This window comes from Mauremys mutica, chromosome 4, assembly GCF_020497125.1.
Source record: "Mauremys mutica isolate MM-2020 ecotype Southern chromosome 4, ASM2049712v1, whole genome shotgun sequence".
Classification (NCBI taxonomy): Eukaryota; Metazoa; Chordata; order Testudines; family Geoemydidae; genus Mauremys; species Mauremys mutica.
The window spans coordinates 164,315,010-164,333,520 of record NC_059075.1 but is presented as its reverse complement, the minus strand read 5'-3'; the positions used below and the strand labels follow the sequence as shown (position 1 = coordinate 164,333,520).

The 18,511-nt window shown below is 54.1% G+C and overlaps 1 protein-coding gene across 1 annotated transcript; it reads left to right on the top strand.

Annotated features, from left to right (window-relative positions):
- Positions 1–5,801: 5,801 nt before the first annotated feature.
- Positions 5,802–16,788, top strand: LOC123369245 (maestro heat-like repeat-containing protein family member 7). The gene is made up of 10 exons (XM_045014600.1): positions 5,802–6,007; positions 6,115–6,252; positions 6,987–7,101; positions 8,337–8,477; positions 10,263–10,439; positions 12,946–13,101; positions 13,824–14,039; positions 14,310–14,412; positions 14,863–14,922; positions 15,913–16,788. Exons 1-10 carry the CDS (start codon positions 5,802–5,804, stop codon positions 16,029–16,031), a joined length of 1,431 nt encoding a protein of 476 aa, XP_044870535.1. The 3' UTR covers positions 16,032–16,788.
- Positions 16,789–18,511: the final 1,723 nt, after the last annotated feature.

The window sequence follows — 18,511 nt, the reverse complement described above, 5'->3', positions numbered from 1 at the left end:
TTCGAGCCGGAAGAACACGCCGAAAAACGCTCTCACCCTGGGTGCTATTCAGCAGCACTCATAGAAATCACAGGGTGAGAAGGGATCGCAAAGTCAGCTCATCCACCCCCTGCAACAATGCAGGACTTCTTGTTTCTAACCCACCCTGGACAGATGGCTCCAGCCTCCTTCTGAAAACCTCCAGCGAAAGAGTTTCCACCAAGCTCCCTAGGCATCTTTCCCATCATCCTACTCTTCTTACAGTTAGGAAGTTTTTCCTGAGGCTTAATCTATATCTGCTGTGCTGTAGTTTGACCCCATCGGCTCTTGTCCTGCCCTCTGTGGCAAGAGAGAACAACTTTTCTCTATCTTTTTGTATAGCAGCCTTCCAAGTATCTGAAGACCATTATCTAGTCTCCCCTTAATCTCCTCCTTTCCAAACAAAACATAAGCCAGTTCCTTCAGCCTTTTTTTCTTATGGCTTGTGTTCCATCCCTCTAATCACCTTTGTCACTCGCCTCTGGATCCTTTCCAGTTCTCCACATCCTTTCTAGACATTGGTGACCAAAACTGGACACCGTACTCCAGCTGAGGCCTAACCAGCACTGAGTAGAGTGGTACTATCGCCTCCCATGACTTGCATGCTATACCCAGGGGTGGCCTCTAGTAATTTTCGCCGCCCCAAGCAGGGGCAGAGCACGCCACGGGGGGCGCTCTGGCGGTCGCTGGTCCGCGGCTCCAGTAGGACCTGCTGCAGACGTGCCTGCGGAAGGTCCGCTGGTCCCGCGGCTCCAGTGGAGCATCCGCAGCCATGCCTGTGGGAGGTCCACCGGAGCTGCCTGCTGCCCTCCCCGGCGACAGGCAGAGCGTCCCCTGCGGCTCTCATTGCCGCCCTAAGCGCGCGCTTGGCACACTGGCGTCTGGAGCCGCCCTGGCTATACCTCTGTTAATGCAACCTAAAATTGCATTTGCTTTTTTGCAACAGCATTGCATTGCTGACTCATGCTGAGGTTGTGATCCACCACAGCTCCCAGATCCTTCTCAGCTGGTTATCCTCCATTCTGTATCTGTGCATTTGCTTTTTCTTCTCTAAATGTAGCACCTCACATTTGTCTTTGGTGAATTTCATTTTGTTATCTATAGCCCTGTGACGCTGTAGGGAGAGGGATGGATTGATCTGGAAATGGTGTTTAGTTTTACTGGGACTGTCTGCATGGGGGATGGGAGAGCAGGGGATGACTTTAGGTGAGGGTCAGTACCTGAGGCTGTAACCTGAGCCAGAAAAGGGGTGGGAGGAGTCGATACTGCGTACTAAGGTTATTCCCTGTTTACACTGGTGCCCCAACGCAGCAGCCGCAGCAGTGCAATCCTCTTTATTCCTCTCGAGGAGGTGGAGTACAAGCAGCGCTGTAGCCAGGGAGATACAGCGCTGTATGTGCCTTGCCAGTGTGGACGGGGAGTGAGTTACAGCGCTGTTAGTGGCTTTATTGTGCCGTAACTCTCAAGTGTAGCCAAGGCCTAAATCCACGTTCACACTCAGCCATGCTGCATGAAATCACAACGCGTGGAGCTGAGCAGTGGTTTCAGCTCAGCTGGCACTTCTGACCAGTATAATCAAGAAAGTCATGCTAGGCATTGACAATTCCTGTCAGTGACAGACCAGATTGGTTACACAGCTGCCCTACCTCCTTTTCACTTTATCTAAGGCCTTGGCTACACTTGAGAGTTACAGCACAATAAAGCCACCAACAGCGCTGTAACTCACTCCCCGTCCACACTGGCAAGGCACATACAGCGCTGTACCTCCCTGGCTACAGCGCTGCTTGTACTCCACCTCCCCGAGAGGAATAAAGAGTATTGTGCTGCTGCTGCTGCTGCTGCTGCGCTGGGGCAACCAGTGTAAACAGGGAATAACCTTAGTACTGGTGATGGAGCAAGGCTGGATGGCTACAGGAAAGTATTCAGGAACAGGTATGTTAGCCCCAGGCTAAGCAAATCCCTAGTACCTTGGGAACCAAAATGGCAGTTGCTCCAGGATAATTAAGGCACCTGGGGCCAATTAAGAACTTTCTAGAAGGCACCAGAGAGAGCTACATTGATTGGAGCACCTGCAGCCAATCAGGACAGGCTAATCAGGGCACCTGATATAAAAAGGGGGAGCTCACTCCAGTCAGGGGTGGAGGAGCCAGAGGAAGGAAGTGCGTATGAGGAGCTGGGAGTCAGAGACACAAGGAACTAAGAACTGAGAGGGTGTACTACTGGAGGATTGAGGAAACACCATACAATCAAGCAGCATCAGACACCAGGAGGATCCTATGGTGAGGATAAAGAAGGTGTTTTGAAGGAGGCTATGGGGAAGTAGCCCAGGGAGCTGTAGCAGTCAAGCAGCGGTTACAAGTAGCACTATAGAGACTGCTGCAATTCACAGGGCCCTGGGCTGGAACCCGGAGTAGAGGGTGGGACCGGGTTCCCCCCAAGTCTCGCTACTCCTAAACAGACATAGGAGGAGTTGATCCAGACTGTGGGCTTCATCCAAGGGGAAGACCACTGAGGGGAGGAAAATCCGCCAATAAGCGCAGGACCTACTAGGGGAGAGGAGGAACTTTGCCACAACACGCAGTGACTGATCTCCGGAAGCTTCCCATAATCCTTTTAAGTGAAGGTTCCGCTCTTTGTTTTGTTGCAAACTCTGGGCTCCGGGAGCTGCTTATCAAAAAAAACAAACACAGCTCCTGTTTGCTGTAAATGAGCAGAAGGCAGAGGGCTCCCTTTGGAAGGCCCATAGCTAGTGTTTGCTTGAATAGAGGGGGAGGGAGGAGGGTCCGTTTCGGTGAGCGGGCTGCTTATCTGGTCTGTGAAGAAAAAAACAAAGAGGTGCTGTTCACTTTCAGTGAGTCAGAGAGGGCTAGGGAGGGGGTTGGAACTTGCAAGGCAGCTGCTGAGACAGTGTTGGCTCCAAAAATCCACTCTCTCTCTCCCCCACGCTCCCTGTCACACTCCACCCCCCCCCCTTTTGAAAAACACCTTGCACCCACATGGAATGCTGGGATAGCTGACCAAAATGCACTGCACCCACTGCCGCTGCAGATGCTGCAAATGTGGCCATGACAGCGCGCTGGCAACTGTCAGTGTGGCCAGACTGCAGCGCTTTCCCTACTCAGCTGTACGAAGACAGCTTTAACTCCCAGTGCTGTACAGCTGCAAGTGTAGCCATACCCTCAGCCACATGACTATGATTGTGAATGGAAATGTAGCAAGGGGCTTATTCCGCATACGTCATCACTCACGTTTAGCAAGCTACATGGCCCTTCATTTTCCATGTGGCATCCTCTCAGCTGTGCCAGAACTTGGCTCAGACATCCTTGTTCTCCCTCTGATTCACAGATACAGAAAATACAATATGGAGAAAGATGCTTTGTGGAAATACTTGTAAAAATTAGATCAATGCATTACAGCAGGCCTTTGCTACTCCAGCCCATTATGCCTTGATGTATTTTGTGTTACTTGTGTAGCCTACTAGCTACATTTAAAATAAACTTTTATTATTTCAGCCTGATACAGTAATGTCTGTAGTGCAGCAGCATGATTTATTTTCTATTTTCATTAGCCTATAGGCTAAAGTAAAAAGAAAACGTGCTATGCATTCATTGGGTTTTTACCACTGTACTGTACACTACTGTCTAGAGTTATATCTTTTACATATTCTATTGTAGACACAGTAATGGCATTTCTATTGTATTCTATTGCATACACAGTAATGGCATTTCAGCACAATGATTTCAACATTTAAAATAAATTGAATAGCTACTATGGGGGGGGTGTACAATTAAAAAAAAATCCAATACCTTGTTATTTTGGACAGCTGGCCTGTCTCCAGCCATGCCTGGTTTAGCCCAGGATTACTGTACCAGAAATTCAGTAGACAAATAAAATGTGAATTTCTATAATTCATATTGAAGAAAATCAGTATTTTAGTGGCATTCCAGGACCTTCATATTTTCGACTACACCACTGTCTCTAGCCCAGTGGTTAGGGTACCCAACTGGGAGACCTGGGGTCAAAACTCTGCTCCAATGACTATTTAAGTGTTCCCAAGTAGAGATAGATACCAAATTCCCTTTAGGGGTGAAGCTTAGGCCACATCCCTCTCCGCCGCATTTCCTATTGGTTGGTTTAGGCAGCTCCTCACTCTTAGCTTCATAGAGTTCAAGGCCAGAAGGGACCTCTGCGATCATCTAGTCAGATCCCCTGCCTGACACAAGCCAGAGAACTGCCCCCAGATCATTCCTAGAGCAGGTCTTTGAAGAAAAACATCCCATCGTGGTTCAAAAACAGTCAGTGATGGAGAATCTATCACCACCCTGGGTAAATTCTTCCAATGATTAATTACTCTCACTGTGACATTTATGCCTTATTTCCAGTCTGAATGTCTACCTTCAACTTCCAGCCACTGGATCATGTTAGACCTCTCTCTGCAAGACTGAAAAGCCAATTACTAAATATTTGTTTCCCAGGGAGATACCTATAGACTGTAATCAAGTCACCCCTCAACCCTCTCTTTGTTAAGATGAATAGATCGAGCTTCTTGAGTCTCTCACTATATCTCTCACCAGAGGTCCTGATTTTTATAGGGACAGTCCTGATTTTAGGGTCTTTTCCTTATATAGGCTCCTATTACCCCAACCCCTGTCCTGTCTGGTCACCCTATCACTATAAGACATGGTTTCTAATCCTTTAATCATTCTCATGGCTCTTCTCTGAACCCTCTGCAATTCATTAACATTCTTTTTGCATTGGGGCACCGGAACTGGACCCAGGATCCCAGCAGTTGTCACACCAGTGCTAAATACTCCCACTCTAGATTCTTCTGTTTATTTATCCCAGGATCACATGAGCTGATTATCCACCAGGACTCCCAAGTCCTTTACAGAGTCTCTGCTTCCCAGGATAGAGTCCCTCGTCCTGTTCCTAGATGTATTCATTTACAATGAGCCATATTAAAACACATACTGTTTGATTGCTCCCCAGTTTACCAAGTGATTCAGATCGCTCTGTATCAGTGACTTATCCTCTTCATTATTTACCACTCACCCAATTCTTGTGTCATCTGCAAACTTTATCAGTGATGATTTGATGTTTTCTTCCAGATCATTGATGAAAATGTTAAATCACGTAGGGCCAAGACCCGATCCCTGCAAGGACCATCCTGGAAACACACCTGTGCAATGCTGATTCCCAGTTTACAATTACATTTTGAGACCTATCAGCCACTTTATAATCCAATTCATGTGTGCCACGTTACTTTTGTAACTTCTAGGTTTCCGATCAAACTGGAGTGCAGCGCCAACTCAAGCGCCTTACAGAAGTCTACATACATTATGTCAATACCATTTCCTTTATCTACCAAACTTGTAATCTCATTGAAAAAATGTTGATTTGCATTAAATAAATTATCCTCTTTAATTCTTTATTAATTGAATCTTATACCAGCTGCTCCATTATCTTGCCTGGGATCGATGTCAGGCTGACAGGCCTGAAATTACCCAGGCCATCCCTTTCACCCGCTTTAACAATTGGCCCAGCTGACTCTCTCTCTGGAGCATATACGGAGCCTGGGCACTTAACCCAGGGCTGTGAGTCCACTGGGCAGCAGGGCACATGAAGCTGGGCATGGCCACGCTGGGCCGAAGTCCCTTGTGTGGTTCTAGCCAAGGTCTCACAGGCTAGGAATTGAACCCAGCATCCCAGGCCTTAGCCCCCAGCCCAACCCCACCCCTCTAGGTGCCCTGGGGGAGCGTGGGAAGGATGAAATGCCTGCAGCGATGTCTGTCTCCTGTTCTTATCTGCAGGCCACAAGAGCCCTATATGTGATCCTGCAGGAGCAGGCCTGCAGGCAGGAGGTGAAGGAGCTCTTCCCTCAGCTCTACGTCGCGCTGCTCTTCCACATCACCCACACAGTGCAGCACACTGCTTCGCAGGAGAGGGAGCATAACCAGGAGGACACGGCCGAACCCCTCAGCCCCGTCAGGTACCGCCAGCCCGACACCCAGCCTGGGTTCTGCAGCGTCGCCCGCAGGCACGCAGCAGGGCCTGGCCTGGGCTCACTCAGTAACAAGAGGCTCGCTCTGCACACAGGTTCGCGGTGAAGGCCATGGAAGCTTTGCTTCTATGCGCTGACTACAAGCAGCAGGCCTCCTTCATGATGAGGCATGGCCGCTCGGACCTGCTCATGAGCTCCGACACGCACCACATAGGCGTCTGCCTGCTTGCTCGGTGAGTGCTGCCCAGAACCGATCACAGCAGCAGCTCCCCTCCCTGGCCCGGGACACGGCCACATTGTCTTCCCTGTTGGGTGAGATGCGGCTCCCAATCGCCTGCATGGAACAGGCCGCAGCCTCTGTGCTGTTGGCCAAGGGGTCAGTCGGCTACTTCTCCACTCTGCGCTGCCTGGCATAAACCGCTTCCTGCGTGGCTCTGGCAGGCATGGCTGGGCAAAGACAGCCTCCGCCATGTCTTTCCGCAGCGTTGGTGTAGCCCTGTCAGGCCCAGCACATGAGAGAGACAAGGTGGGGGAGGGAATGTCTTTGGTTGGCCCAGTGACTGTGGGTGAGAGAGAAGCTAACACAGAAAGCTCCAGCGCTTGTCTTAGGTGAATCTAAGATATTCTCTCACCCACCCTTCTGTCTCTCATCACCCAATATCTGGGCACATGAGGAAGACCACCGACCCCACCGACACCCTTCTTTGTCTGCAGTTCTCTTGCAGCCCCAGCACTACGTGCTCAGAGCTGGCCTCATGGAAGGGCTCCCTGTCGAGTGATTAAGGGTTTGGGTCTCTAGCACATAAGCCGCTGGGCATTTTAAGCCAGCAGGAACTAGTCCGTGCCAGCTGCGCGTGACTAGTCACCCGGGATCCCCTGTCCTGTGGCACTGGTCTGGTTAGATTCATAAATGGAGGACCAGTCCTTGCCCACCTTGATGATGTGGTGTTTGTGTTTCCTATGCCAGGGCCATGGTTTGGCTCAATTTCCAGGAGCGAAACTGGATTTTCCACCATCTCATGGCCATCCTCAAGTATCAGGACGATAGGCGGTACGTCCCAGCCATGGCGCTCTTCATTCAGGTGAGCCTCACCAGCGGGTGAGGGTCGTGAGAAGAGCCCCGGCCCAGCGGTGACTGGGGCATGGGGCTGACCTATGGCCAGGGACAGCAGATTTGTAGAAATTTTGGTGGTGCTCAGCAGAACCTGCCCCTCCAAACTCTGCCCCCCTAAACTCTGCCCCCCACCTGCCTAAGTCTCTGGGAGGGAGTTTGGGTGGGGGAGGGGGCCTGGGGTGCAGGATCTGGGATGGGTCAGAGGGTGGGAGTGCAGGAGAGGGTGGGGATGCAGGCTTTGGGAAGGAGTTTGGGGGCCAGAGTGGGGTGCGGGAAAGGGGTGGGGGGGCAGGCTCTGGGAGGAGTTGGGAGGGTGCAGCGCTTATCTGGGGCTCCTAGGCAGGGCGGGCCGGGGGCCCTCCATGTGCTGCTACCCCGAGGCACTGCCCCCGCAGCTTCCTACTGGCTGCAGGGGCGCGCCCACCCCACCCAGGGGCCACAGGGAGGGGCTGGCAGCCATGGGAGCAAGCAGGCAGGAGGCCGCTCAGCTCTGCTGCGCTGCCAGTGGTGGTGGGGGCCCCAGGCTGTTTTAAATGGCCTGGGAGACGTGGGGGGAAAGGTGGGGCTGAGGCCCATGGTGCCCAGGCACCATGGGCCAATGGAACTTGCCGCTCATGCCTATGGCCAGGAGAGGGGTGGCCCTGAAGGCCCTGGGGGTGGGTGGGTGAGCAGGGGCAGGGAAAGCTCCTACAATCCTAGGGGTGGAGTCACTCAGTCAGGGCATTGTTACCTGTCCCAGTGGGTGTCACGGGGCTGGAGCAAGGCCCAGGGTCAGGTGTCTCTTGTTCCCCACGGCTCAGTTCCATAGAATGGTCCCTTGTGTGACCTCGGCCCTCGAGCCCCCTCTGACATCCGTGTGCCATGCGCAGGCCGGGCAGCCGCCTGCCCATTCATGGCCAGTTCACCTGCCCCCCTGCAGACCGGGCGACCCTTTGGAGCACAAGGCTGCAGACCCCCCCCACACCACTGCTCCGTGTGCAGCTGAGCCTTAGTGAGGGAGCAGGGCAGGCCTTGATCTCAGCTGGAGCCTCAAGGGGCCGTCGCGCTAGCAGCGTTTCAGTGGGGCCCACACGGTGACCAATCGCGATGCCCTGCATGCAGCCCATGCCGGGCCTTGGCCAGTGGAGCTAAGGGCCCCGTGGCAGAGATGAGTCGCGAGAGGCCAGCCCCGTTCTCTAGCTTGATTTGCTGTTGGTGTGTTAGCTCCTCAAGTGCCCTGACCTTGACAACGAGCTGGAAGACGCCATCGTGGAGGAGATGAGCAGGCTGCTGAGAGACCCCAAGACCGTGGTGCGCTGGTTGGCGCTCAAAGGCCTCCTCAATCTGGCCCTTCGCCCAGAGAAGGTGAGAGGGGAGGAGGGCTGGGGGATAAACCCAGAACCGCAGGGAGCTGCTGCAGGGCTGGGGTCATTGAAACCTTCCCAGGGGGTATGGCCCTGGCCTGGAGTCAGGAGCCCTGGCTTCTATTCCTGGCTCTGCCACTGACCTGTGGGGTGCCCTTGGGCAAGCCCCTGCCTGGCCTTTGTCTGCTGTTCTGCAGGGCAGGGCCTGGCTCCTGCAGGGTGCGTCTCTAGGTGTGTGGAACATCTGGCACAGCTGGGCCTGATTGTGTCTGGGGTCTCTGTGATCCAAAGAACCCTAGCACTAGAGTAGCAGCAGAGCTGCAAACTCTAGACCCCCAGGGAATGCTGGCGACCCCAGTGATCAGGGACGCTTAGAGCCATTTCACTACAATTAGGAATCATTTTTTCCTACAAATCCCCTTTTAAAGCCTCATAGGTTTTAACTGTTGACGTCACGGCTCTGTCCCGCAGCACTCGCTCCTCTGAAGAGCTCTGGAAGGGCCTTTTGCTGCTAAGATCTCATAACAAGTTTGATACCCACAATATAGTGAAGGCAGAGAAAGCCCTTGGGGCTTAAATACACAGATCTGACAGCCTGGTAAAGAGGAGACAATCTGAAGGCAACTCTCGTTAATGATAATTTACTTCGCCTGAGAATAGGGGGTCAGTCCAGTTTATTAAACCCGGACTATGACTAGATCAGACATGGAGAGGGTGTGACTGTAATTCTCTTTGTTATACACCATTCCCATCATTCCATGCACTTCAGCCTGGTTTTCACTTGCTTGTGGTTCATTTTCCTTTCCGGAACCGGTTAGCCTGTATATGACCTATTTTTTCCCTGATGCCGGTTTAGATTTTGTGGGGCTGTCTTTGAAAGGTTGAAAAACCAAACACAGAAATGACTGAATCTGGCTTTTAGTAACAGCCTAACCCTGGAACTAGTGTGCAAAATCGACTCCCTCCCCTAGGCTGGGCTGTAAGGACCAGGATTCAGGAGAACCCAGGTTCGGTTCCTGGCTCTGCCAGACTCCCTAAGTGACTGTGGGCGAGTCACGTAACCTCTCTGTGCCCGAGTTCCATGTCTGTACAATGGGGATAGAAATCCTGTCTTCGTGTGTCTAGCCTGTAAGCTCCAGGGCAGGGACCGTCTCTTCCTGTGCCTGGAAAGCCCCCAGCACAAGCCCTCATTGCAGACAGGCCCTCGAGGTGCTATTCGAACAATAATACACTTGATTTATTTGGGGTCAACGTGTTGTGTAGAGAACTTTCCACGGATGATATCTGCTAATAAAAACCATCCCCTGAGATCTGGAGTACAAGGAAGCAGCTGCTTATGTTGCAGGTTGCCGGACCCACTGCCCGTGATCTTAGCTGGCTGTGCAAAGGCTTTGAGGCTGTAATATGTCCCTGGAGGCATGGGCGTTGGAAGACTTTTTATAGTGGAGGTGCTGCACACACACCCCCTTACCCCTGTCCACACACCCCTCCACCACTAGAGCTTTGGTCAGGAGCAGGGCCATGGCTCCAGGAGGCGGGGGCGGGGGGTGGATGGGGCAAGGGGACCAAGGCTGGGGCCATAGCTGGGGGTTGGCACAGGGCCGGCAGCTGGGACCCTGTGTGTGGGGCCAGGAGCAGAGCCCTGCGTAAAACCTGGGAGTGCTGCAGCACCCCCAGCACCCCTAGCTCCCGTGCCTCTGTCTGCAGGGGAGGCAGACATTGTTTTGGAAATGGCTTGTTGGGTCACTGGAGGGTGTTTCGTAAAGCAGCTCCTTGTTTCGCACAGGTGGGGAAACTCCAGCATCTGCTGCCAGATGTTCTGGAGCGACTCCAGGAGGTAGACAGAGACCTCACCCACAAGGCCATCGCCGTGCTGAAACACCTCCTCCCCGGCATGGACAGACAGAGCGCTAGCCGCGTTGCTGTGCAAGTGGCTGCGCAACTCCTGCCGTTGTTTGATTATGTAAGGCCTGGCAGCTCACAGGAGATCCCATCAAACTGCAGACATGTGAGTGGGGGCTAGGGGGTGGGCTAGCAGGGCCTGTGCTTTGGTCCTAGCCAGAAAACGGATTGTCATAAATCATGAGCCCATTCCCGCCTTCCTCTCACTCTCCATGAGAGCACATGGCAGAAAGGATGGGAATCCTGGTGTCCCGCAGGCCTACTGACAAGGATGAGGGCAGCCTGGGGACGAGGCTCCCCTTGGGGAAGGACGTGCATTCCTGAGCCTGCATGCAGCGAGGGGGCCTCTGCAGCACAGGGTGCTGCAATGCTCTTGCTGGCTTCCAGGGTGACAAGTGATGGTACCTTGGTGAAAATCTGCCCCTCCTTTCCCTGGCCAGGAATCCTACAGCTGGCCTGTCAGCTCCATAAGGAAATGGCTCTGTCTGTAGGTTCTGCAGCTACCGCCCTTTCCTCTCCCCTTCGTTCTCATGGCAGGGCAGCGTCAAAGGAGGGGAAAGTTCTCCTCAGATCTTTTGTACCCACAAACTAGCCCCCGCCGGCGCATTCACCAGACTGATGTTCAGTCCCACACTGGGTGGCGAGATCCAGCAAGCGGGCAGGAGAAAGGGGCCCATCCATTACTGCCTTCCAGGGGTAATGCCCCAGTGGGGGCTCCTGGAGGGACTCCCCAGCTCTCATAACGGTAAATCCTACTCTCAGCCCTCCCGAATTCTGCTGGGACCCTGCCGCTCTTTATTTAGTAGTGGCACAGGCCTGGCTAAAGCTGTTCCCAGGGTCTCCTGGATCCCCAGCTGGCCAAAGGGACAGGGCAGCCTGGACCAAGGATGCAGGATCTCGCCCTGGGGCGAGCCCTTTAAACCAAACCCCTCTCAGGCCCGGGGGGAACAGAACAGGTTCTTTATGGGGCAGGGGTTATATCCAAATAGTGTTAATGAACACAACGCCCATTGTTGTCAGAAGTGTGTTGTCAGAGTGCTACCGGTGTGGTGCTCTGCTTTCTCCTTGTTGATATCACTCGGCTGCGTGCGTGTGTTCCCTCTGTGTGCTACCCCAGCTCTGCAGATATCTGACACAGCAGACCCGACGAGAACCCCCAATAACCACAGAGTCCAGTAAGATGCAAAGCCACGTCGGCTAGGTTTATTGCGACCTCGGACACAATTGCAGTTCCCTGTAGGTTTCTTAGCCTAATTCAGGGCATACTACGAGAAAGTGCCTCTTGGCAATGGACCCGGCTCAGTGGCGGGACTTTCCACTGCCCCCTCGGCCGGACAAAGGCACCGCCCCAGGGATGCATTCTTATACACAGACACAAACAAGTTACACATCACACCTGACGTATGAGGTACAACCCCTCCACGTAGCACGGTACAACCTTTCTACGTATTTAGGTGCCGCCTTGTACATGTTGGTTCGATCAAAACAACTCTATCCATCATTTTACCCTTTTGCCCCTGTCATTGGGATGGGCCAGCCTGTTCTTTGTTATCTGTGTGGAATGTGCAAGTATGTGAATGTTCAGTACCTTTTAGATACGTATCAGCCCTTTCCTTGCCAGCTTCTGTGAGCAGGGCCTGCCTCTGGCTCACAGCTTACCTTTGCTTTATGTTAGCAAAGTCTTGTTCATTACTTTAGTTCAGGGCTCAGGCCTCATACTGGGCCTTTATCATGGCCTGCACTTACTACACCCATCACCAGGGAAAGGCAAACAGGCCTCAACAACTGGAGGGAAGACCAGAGAGGTGCCAGTCCAACATCTGCCTGTGCCCACTGCAGTGCAGCCCTGATGCCCCCATACCCCTCCCACGTGTTTTGTACAGAGCCTGCCCAGCTGTTCTGAGCTGACCCCTCACCCCACCCCAAACCCCTGGAGGCTGGGTGGCTTCCAGTCATGGCTTCCAAGGCCCCCTATCTGGGAGCTCCTGCACATTTACCACCCCTTGGCCCTGGTTAAATTCACCCCAGGCCCCTGAGCATGGCCCAAACAAACACCAATGTAGGAATTTGCCCCCTATGCCTGGCCCCCTTGGCCCAGCTAGAGGGCCGCTGTGGGTCAACACCAGTGTGAGCTGGGCCTGCAAAGCGGGTGGACAAACTACACCCACCCTTCGCTCTTTGAATCTTTCCTCATCGCTCCCTCTCTGCGGCCCCTGTCCTGGCACTGCTCCACCCTGAATGTTTCCCCTTGGCTGACACAGGCGGGTGCTGATGTCAGTGCACCCAGAGCTGGCTGTGAGAGCCCAGGGGCAGTCTCACCCCAGCTTACTGCTCTCCCTGGCCAAGAAGTTACCAGGCCAGCCCCTCAGCTGGTGGAAATCTGCATCTCTATTGCCTTCAATGGCGCTATGCCCATGAGACTCTGGCCCCAGCTGTGGCTGTATGGCTGGGGGTGAGTTACCAATACCCTCTGCAGGGCAGACATCTCTGGCACAGTGTGCGCTTGCCCCGCTGGATGAGAATGACTGTCACAGTGTCTCCTCCCCTCCCTATATCATCTCTTGCAGGTGACCAGCAAGCTCCTGGTGCTCTCCATCACCCTTTTTAAAGACCTGCTGGAGCTTGTAAGGGGGCCCAACCGGAGTGAGATGAAGGAGCATGTGCTCCAGATCCTGGTCCCACTGCTCCTCCTCGTGCATGATGAGCGTCCCAACGTGTCCCAGGTGAGGCCACCAATTGGAGTCTGCGGCTGAGATAGTTACAGAGCGACCATTTGTTTGGGGGGGGCAACATGTGACACCCCCCTTTAAAGGGTCTGGCCGGTAGAGGGCAGGTGCTCAGTGCTGTGACAATCAGGCACTCAAAATCACTTGAATGTTGAGTCCAGTAGTGCCATGACCATGGCACCCCACCCAACTGCTGAGTCTTCTCTGCATCCTCTGAGCTCAACACCCCCCTGCAGCCAGGCTGAGAGATTGGGTGGGGCGAGTGGTTGCCTCACCACTCTTACAGCCACTGGCCTCCGCACACTCCCCTGGCTGTGCTGGTGGGAAGAGCACAACCCTGGCCATATCCCTACCAGGAGCAGGGCTACTCAGCCTCCAGATGGTGCACAGGACCCAATGTGCCCTTAGCCAAGCGGCCCGGACAGCCCGTACTAGCCATGACATGCCCAAGCCCCTCCCCCCCATGCCTCTGCACATGCTAGTGCTCATGGCCCCCATCACTTGGGACACAAATGCCACCAGCACTAATGAATTCACCCCATGAGGTGGGGAACTGAGGCACAGCCTCAAAAATATTGAACCCCCATGGGCATTAGGCACCTAAATCCCTTTGCAGCCCTGGGCCTAAGCAACTTGCCTGAGTTCCTGCAGGGAGAGCTGGGAATTGAGTCAGGTCTCCAGCCATTGCCTTAGCCACACCGCCGCCCTTCCGCGAGCAGCCAGGGCAGGGAAGCGTTCAGCACGCACGGCCTCCCTGGCCTCCGGTAACTAGGCTAGTGGCTTCCAGCTCCCGTAACTGTGTCCGGCTCGCCCCGGCCCCTCTTGTTTTGCAGGTGTGTTGGGACACCCTCAGCAGTGCCGCCCAATTCCTGAGGTGGCACCATCTCAGTGGCCTCATCCAGCACAAGGAAACCTGGCGAATCTGTGACTGCCTGGTGAGGGAGCCCTCGGGCCATTCACTGCACAGCCCTCGCTGGCAGAAGTGGAGGAATCAGTGGATAGGGCACCCCCGATTGCCTGGCTCTGTGCCCACACTGAGCCCCAGCCCCGGGACCACACCTGGCCCTGGGTGTGGTCCCTCTGCGTGATCCTCCCAGCACAGGAAGGAGGGGCAAAAACAGGACGTGCGCTCCACACACCTGGAAGCTGGCCTGTGGGACAGAAAGGCCTTTAATAATCTTGTTCTCCCTTGTTCTGGCTCCTAGGTGACGCGCTACAACGGGAGAGCTGATGACTTCCTGGGCCAGACCATGGCCTTCCTGCAGCACCCACAGACTCCAGTTAGGGAAGCAGCCATCAGGTTCCTAGGTAACCACAGAGCAGAGGGGTCCCTTTAGCAGAGGGGTTGGATCTGGTCCCAGGCTCTCCTCAGTCCCTGCCAGCAGCGAGAAGTGATCCCTGGGCTCCTGATTCCCTAATGAAGGCGAAGGGGTGTCAGAAACCCACAGGAGCAAGCTCACCCCAAACTGCCCTGATTGGCTGATGGGACCCCTCTAAGCCCACTGCTCCTCATGCAGTCCCCATTCTCCGCCCCCACCCCACCATGGGCTCTTGGTAGTGGACCTTCAAGGCGCTGTGCTCTCCTTTGGCAACCAGCCCTGTAGCCATCTCTGGGGACTCGCCCTTTCCCCTGGGGATTCAGGAGCGTGTCCTGGCCAGTGAGGGGCGGGGGAAAGCCGCGGTGCTTGGAGGGTGACAGGCTCTTTAACACCCTCGCTGGGGACACAGGGATGTGATGAGCTGTTTGTGTGTGTGTAGGGCTCACTGCCCGGCAGCTGGACCAGGGGAGCCAGGACAAGCTGGACGCCATCTGCGACAGTGAGTGGTCCCACTTTGAGTACTGAGCACTAGGGGGATGAATGGCCCAGGGCTGCAGGGTGGGTTCAATCTCCAACGCCAGCAACGTGGTCACAGGCGAGAGCCACAAGGGGATGCAAAATGTAAATCCCCAACCCCCTGATCAGTTGCCCCCTCACCCTGTCATGTCTGCTGGTTGGCATGTGCCCAGGCACTTAGCCCTGACCTCAGAGCTGCGGCCTGGTAGATCCCCAAACTGGGCCTGAGCTGGCTGGCCTTCGCAGATGATTGCCCCCCCAAACACAGCCAAAGTGGGGTGCTGCCTCCCCCCTTGCACTCACTAGCCCAGTGTTTGTTGCAGTCACCTCCACATGGGACACCTGGGGTCAAGCCACTGCTCCAAATGAGGCTGAAGTGACGTCCGGTCACCTACCTCCCTGCTGCGTGTCCAGACCCTTGGGCAGCACAGGGCAGAGCAGCATCTCCACCACATTTCTTCGGGAAAAGGGAAGGGTGGGTGACATAGCTCAGACTCCTCACTCCCAAAGCAGATTCACAGCTGGGCCTCCCAACCGGAGCTAGAGAATGGCTGAGCTCCCTCCTCGGCATTTCCTGGAGGGCAGCAGGGCACCTGAAGTTAGGCAGCGCCTAACAATGCCCAAGTCCCCTTTGTGACTCTCCCCCTCTCTAGGCCTAACTGCCCATCTGTGCATTGGGGGGGAAGGGGGAGGGTAAATACAGGCAGGGATGAGGATCTCAGATACTGCAGGGATGAGGCAGTCCTAGAAATAGTGAGTGAATGGGGTTCATTGGGACTTCTTGCCTGTGTCTGGAGGCTCCCCCAGCTGTGGAGGGCGGCGGGGATGTTTAGTGAGGGTTGCTTGTTGTTCTCGCTAGTCCCCTGCCTCCTGCCTCCTTGTCGTGGGCCGAGAGGTACAGAGCTGGCTTGGCCTGCTGGGGTTCTCCAGAGTGCCATGGCTCTGACCTCCATTTCCTTCCTTTCAATCTTAGACCTCAAAGGCTTGCAGCAGGACAGCATGTCCTCAGTCCAATGCCTGGCTTCTCAGACCATCTTCATCCTGGAGGCCTTCAAGAACCAGCCTCCAGCCTGCTGCGGCCTATGGACATAGCCAGCTCTGTACCTCTCGGCCTATGGACATTCGTCCATAGGATAAGAACAATGTGCACTGCGGAGAGCCCGCTCATTGAAGCTGCCCAGCTGCCCTTGCTCTGGGAACAGCCAGCCTCCCTTCTCTGGGGGCTTGGTGCATGAGAGCCCACCTGGAGCAAGGTGGAACACATGGCTTCTTCCCAATTGGCCGCCTGCGCTGCCCAGCCATGTGAGTAGTTAACTGCTCAATAGCTTTCATCATCATGTACTTTTTGACAGGTTTCCATGCACCGTGTTGCATTTACGTCCTGCCCTCCGTCCCCATTTCCAGTCGTGTACGTTTTTGATGCCGTCGGCCATTTTGAACATTTATTTTGTATTATTTTTCTGTGTTTGGCCGGGGGAAGGTTGTGTGCTTGTGTTTTGACATATTTAGAGAAAAAGTACGAATGAGTAGAAAGAGAGGCTGTAAAGGGTTTGCAGTCCCCCCCCAGGCCCCACCGTCCGTCCATCTGGGTGGGAGACCACACCCCTTGCTATGATACTTCCGGGTACGGTGGTTCAGGGGAAAATTAGCTCAGTGTTAATGGCTCTAGCCTGCAGTCAGGCCAAGTAACGGTAGAGAGTCTGTTTGCCCGGGGCCCTCAATCAGGGCAGGGCGTCAGTCGAGAAGGGGATCTGGCCTACAGTCAGGCAGGCAGAGCAGCAGGAGGTCCATTTGCCTGGCCCTTGATCAGGGTAGGGCAGCAGTCAAGTAGGGGGGCTCTGGCCTACAGTCCGGCAAAGCTGTCACAGTCTAGGGGTGGTTAGCTCTCTGGTGGGAGAGTCAGCACAACCATCTGGCATCTGGATTCAGGCGGGTGCCAGACCAATTCAGGCCTCCTGACAACCAGGGGGGAGGCTGCCACTCCTGACGTTGAGGTGGTAGGGGCAGAGGAACTCAGGTCCTCCCATTCCACTGCATCCCAGCCCAGGACCCTAACAGCGGTGGAGTTGTCCGCCACTGGGTCAGCGGGGAAAGTCCAGCCGCAACACGCTGGCTGGCTTGTAGTCAATAACACAGCCAAACCTAATTCTGCTTCCCTTAGCTCCATCCGACACACCCATTCCGTGTGTACATGGGTTCCAGGGTTGTTGTTCGCTTCGCTGGGATAGACAGCTAGTGGCAGCCCCCCCAGCTCCTCGGAGATCCTGGCGTCTGGCAGCTTTGTCAGCACCTCTGGGTCTCTGTCAGGAGAGCGGTCTCCGTTAGGTCTGGGCTCACGCAACGGGGAAGAGACGTCCTGCTCCTCAGGCAGCCCTCCCCCGACTGAGCTGGAGGACCAGCCTTTTATAGTTCCGCTTCCTGTCCCACCCCTCTGCTTCCAGCGGGGAGGCCATGCAAGTCCCCGTTCTACCCACCAGGGGGGCGTTCACGGATCCCTCCCTGTCTGTCAGGGCAGGAGACTATGCCCTCTCGCTACAGAGGCCTTAAAGAAAAGGAGTTTTAAAAAAAGAAAGATTGCTTAGGCTTAGAGGAAAAAAGGAAAGAAAGGTTATCTTAAATAGAAGAAAGAGGGGAAACTAGAGAAAGCAACAAGAGAGAGGAGTTTGTAAGAACGTGGTAAAAGGTTATTTTTGTTGGGACTAAAAAATTATAAGAGTAAAAAAAAATTGAACTCAATTTAAAAAACCAAAGGCTAATTAAATAGAATAGGAAATATAAAGGAAGGTTGAGGAGGTCGGGTGAAAGAACTCACATGGCAGAATAATTAGCGAGAGATTCTGTGTCAGTGACATAGGGCTGTGTAAAGTACAGAAAACAGCAAGAGAGAGAAAGATCCATTTTTGTTAATAAGCAGAAAACAGAGCTGTGCAAAAGAGAGAAAGATCCTTACCATTTCCCGCCGTTGTTCAGCCATCGTCAACCGAGCAGCACAGCTTCCGCTGCAAACTCTGCTCTCCCATTCTTGCATCAGTAGCAAATTTCTCCATGTTGTTGGTGCTGGGCTCCAGTGAAAGCTACAGAAGGAAACCATTTCCCGCCTTTTATCAGCCATCTTGAACCGAACAGCTCTCCTACGTTTCATGCCATTTTTCCAGGATTACCCATGCAGGCACCATAGCGCGGCAAGTATGTAGCCCACTCAGATCTCTGCTGCAGTCTTGACCATTGTAAATACCTCATGCATTATCCAGCAGTATGTGAAGTTTCTGCAAAAATGGGCGAGGAAGCGACGACAGCGCGATTACTGTACTGATGAGGACATGGACACCTCTGTTCCTAGAAGCACAGCATGCAGCGATTGGGAGATCATGGTGGTGTTGGGCCAGGTTCATGCCGTGGAACGCCAATTTTGGGCCCAGGAAACAAGCACAGACTGGTGGGACCACATAGTTTTGCAGATCTGGGATGATTCCCAGTGGCTGCGAAACTTTCGTATGCGTAGGGCCACTTTCAGGGAACTTTGTGATTTGCTGTCCCCTGCCCTGAAGCACAAAGACAGCAAAATGAGAGCA

Excerpts from the sequence above, each read along its gene's own strand:
- LOC123369245 (XM_045014600.1), top strand. The coding sequence starts at position 5,802 with ATGTCTGTCTCCTGTTCTTATCTGCAGGCCACAAGAGCCCTATATGTG. Across the intron at positions 7,102-8,336 it reads CCATGGCGCTCTTCATTCAG|CTCCTCAAGTGCCCTGACCT; the intron begins GTGAGCCTCACC and ends TTGGTGTGTTAG. Across the intron at positions 8,478-10,262 it reads TGGCCCTTCGCCCAGAGAAG|GTGGGGAAACTCCAGCATCT; the intron begins GTGAGAGGGGAG and ends TGTTTCGCACAG.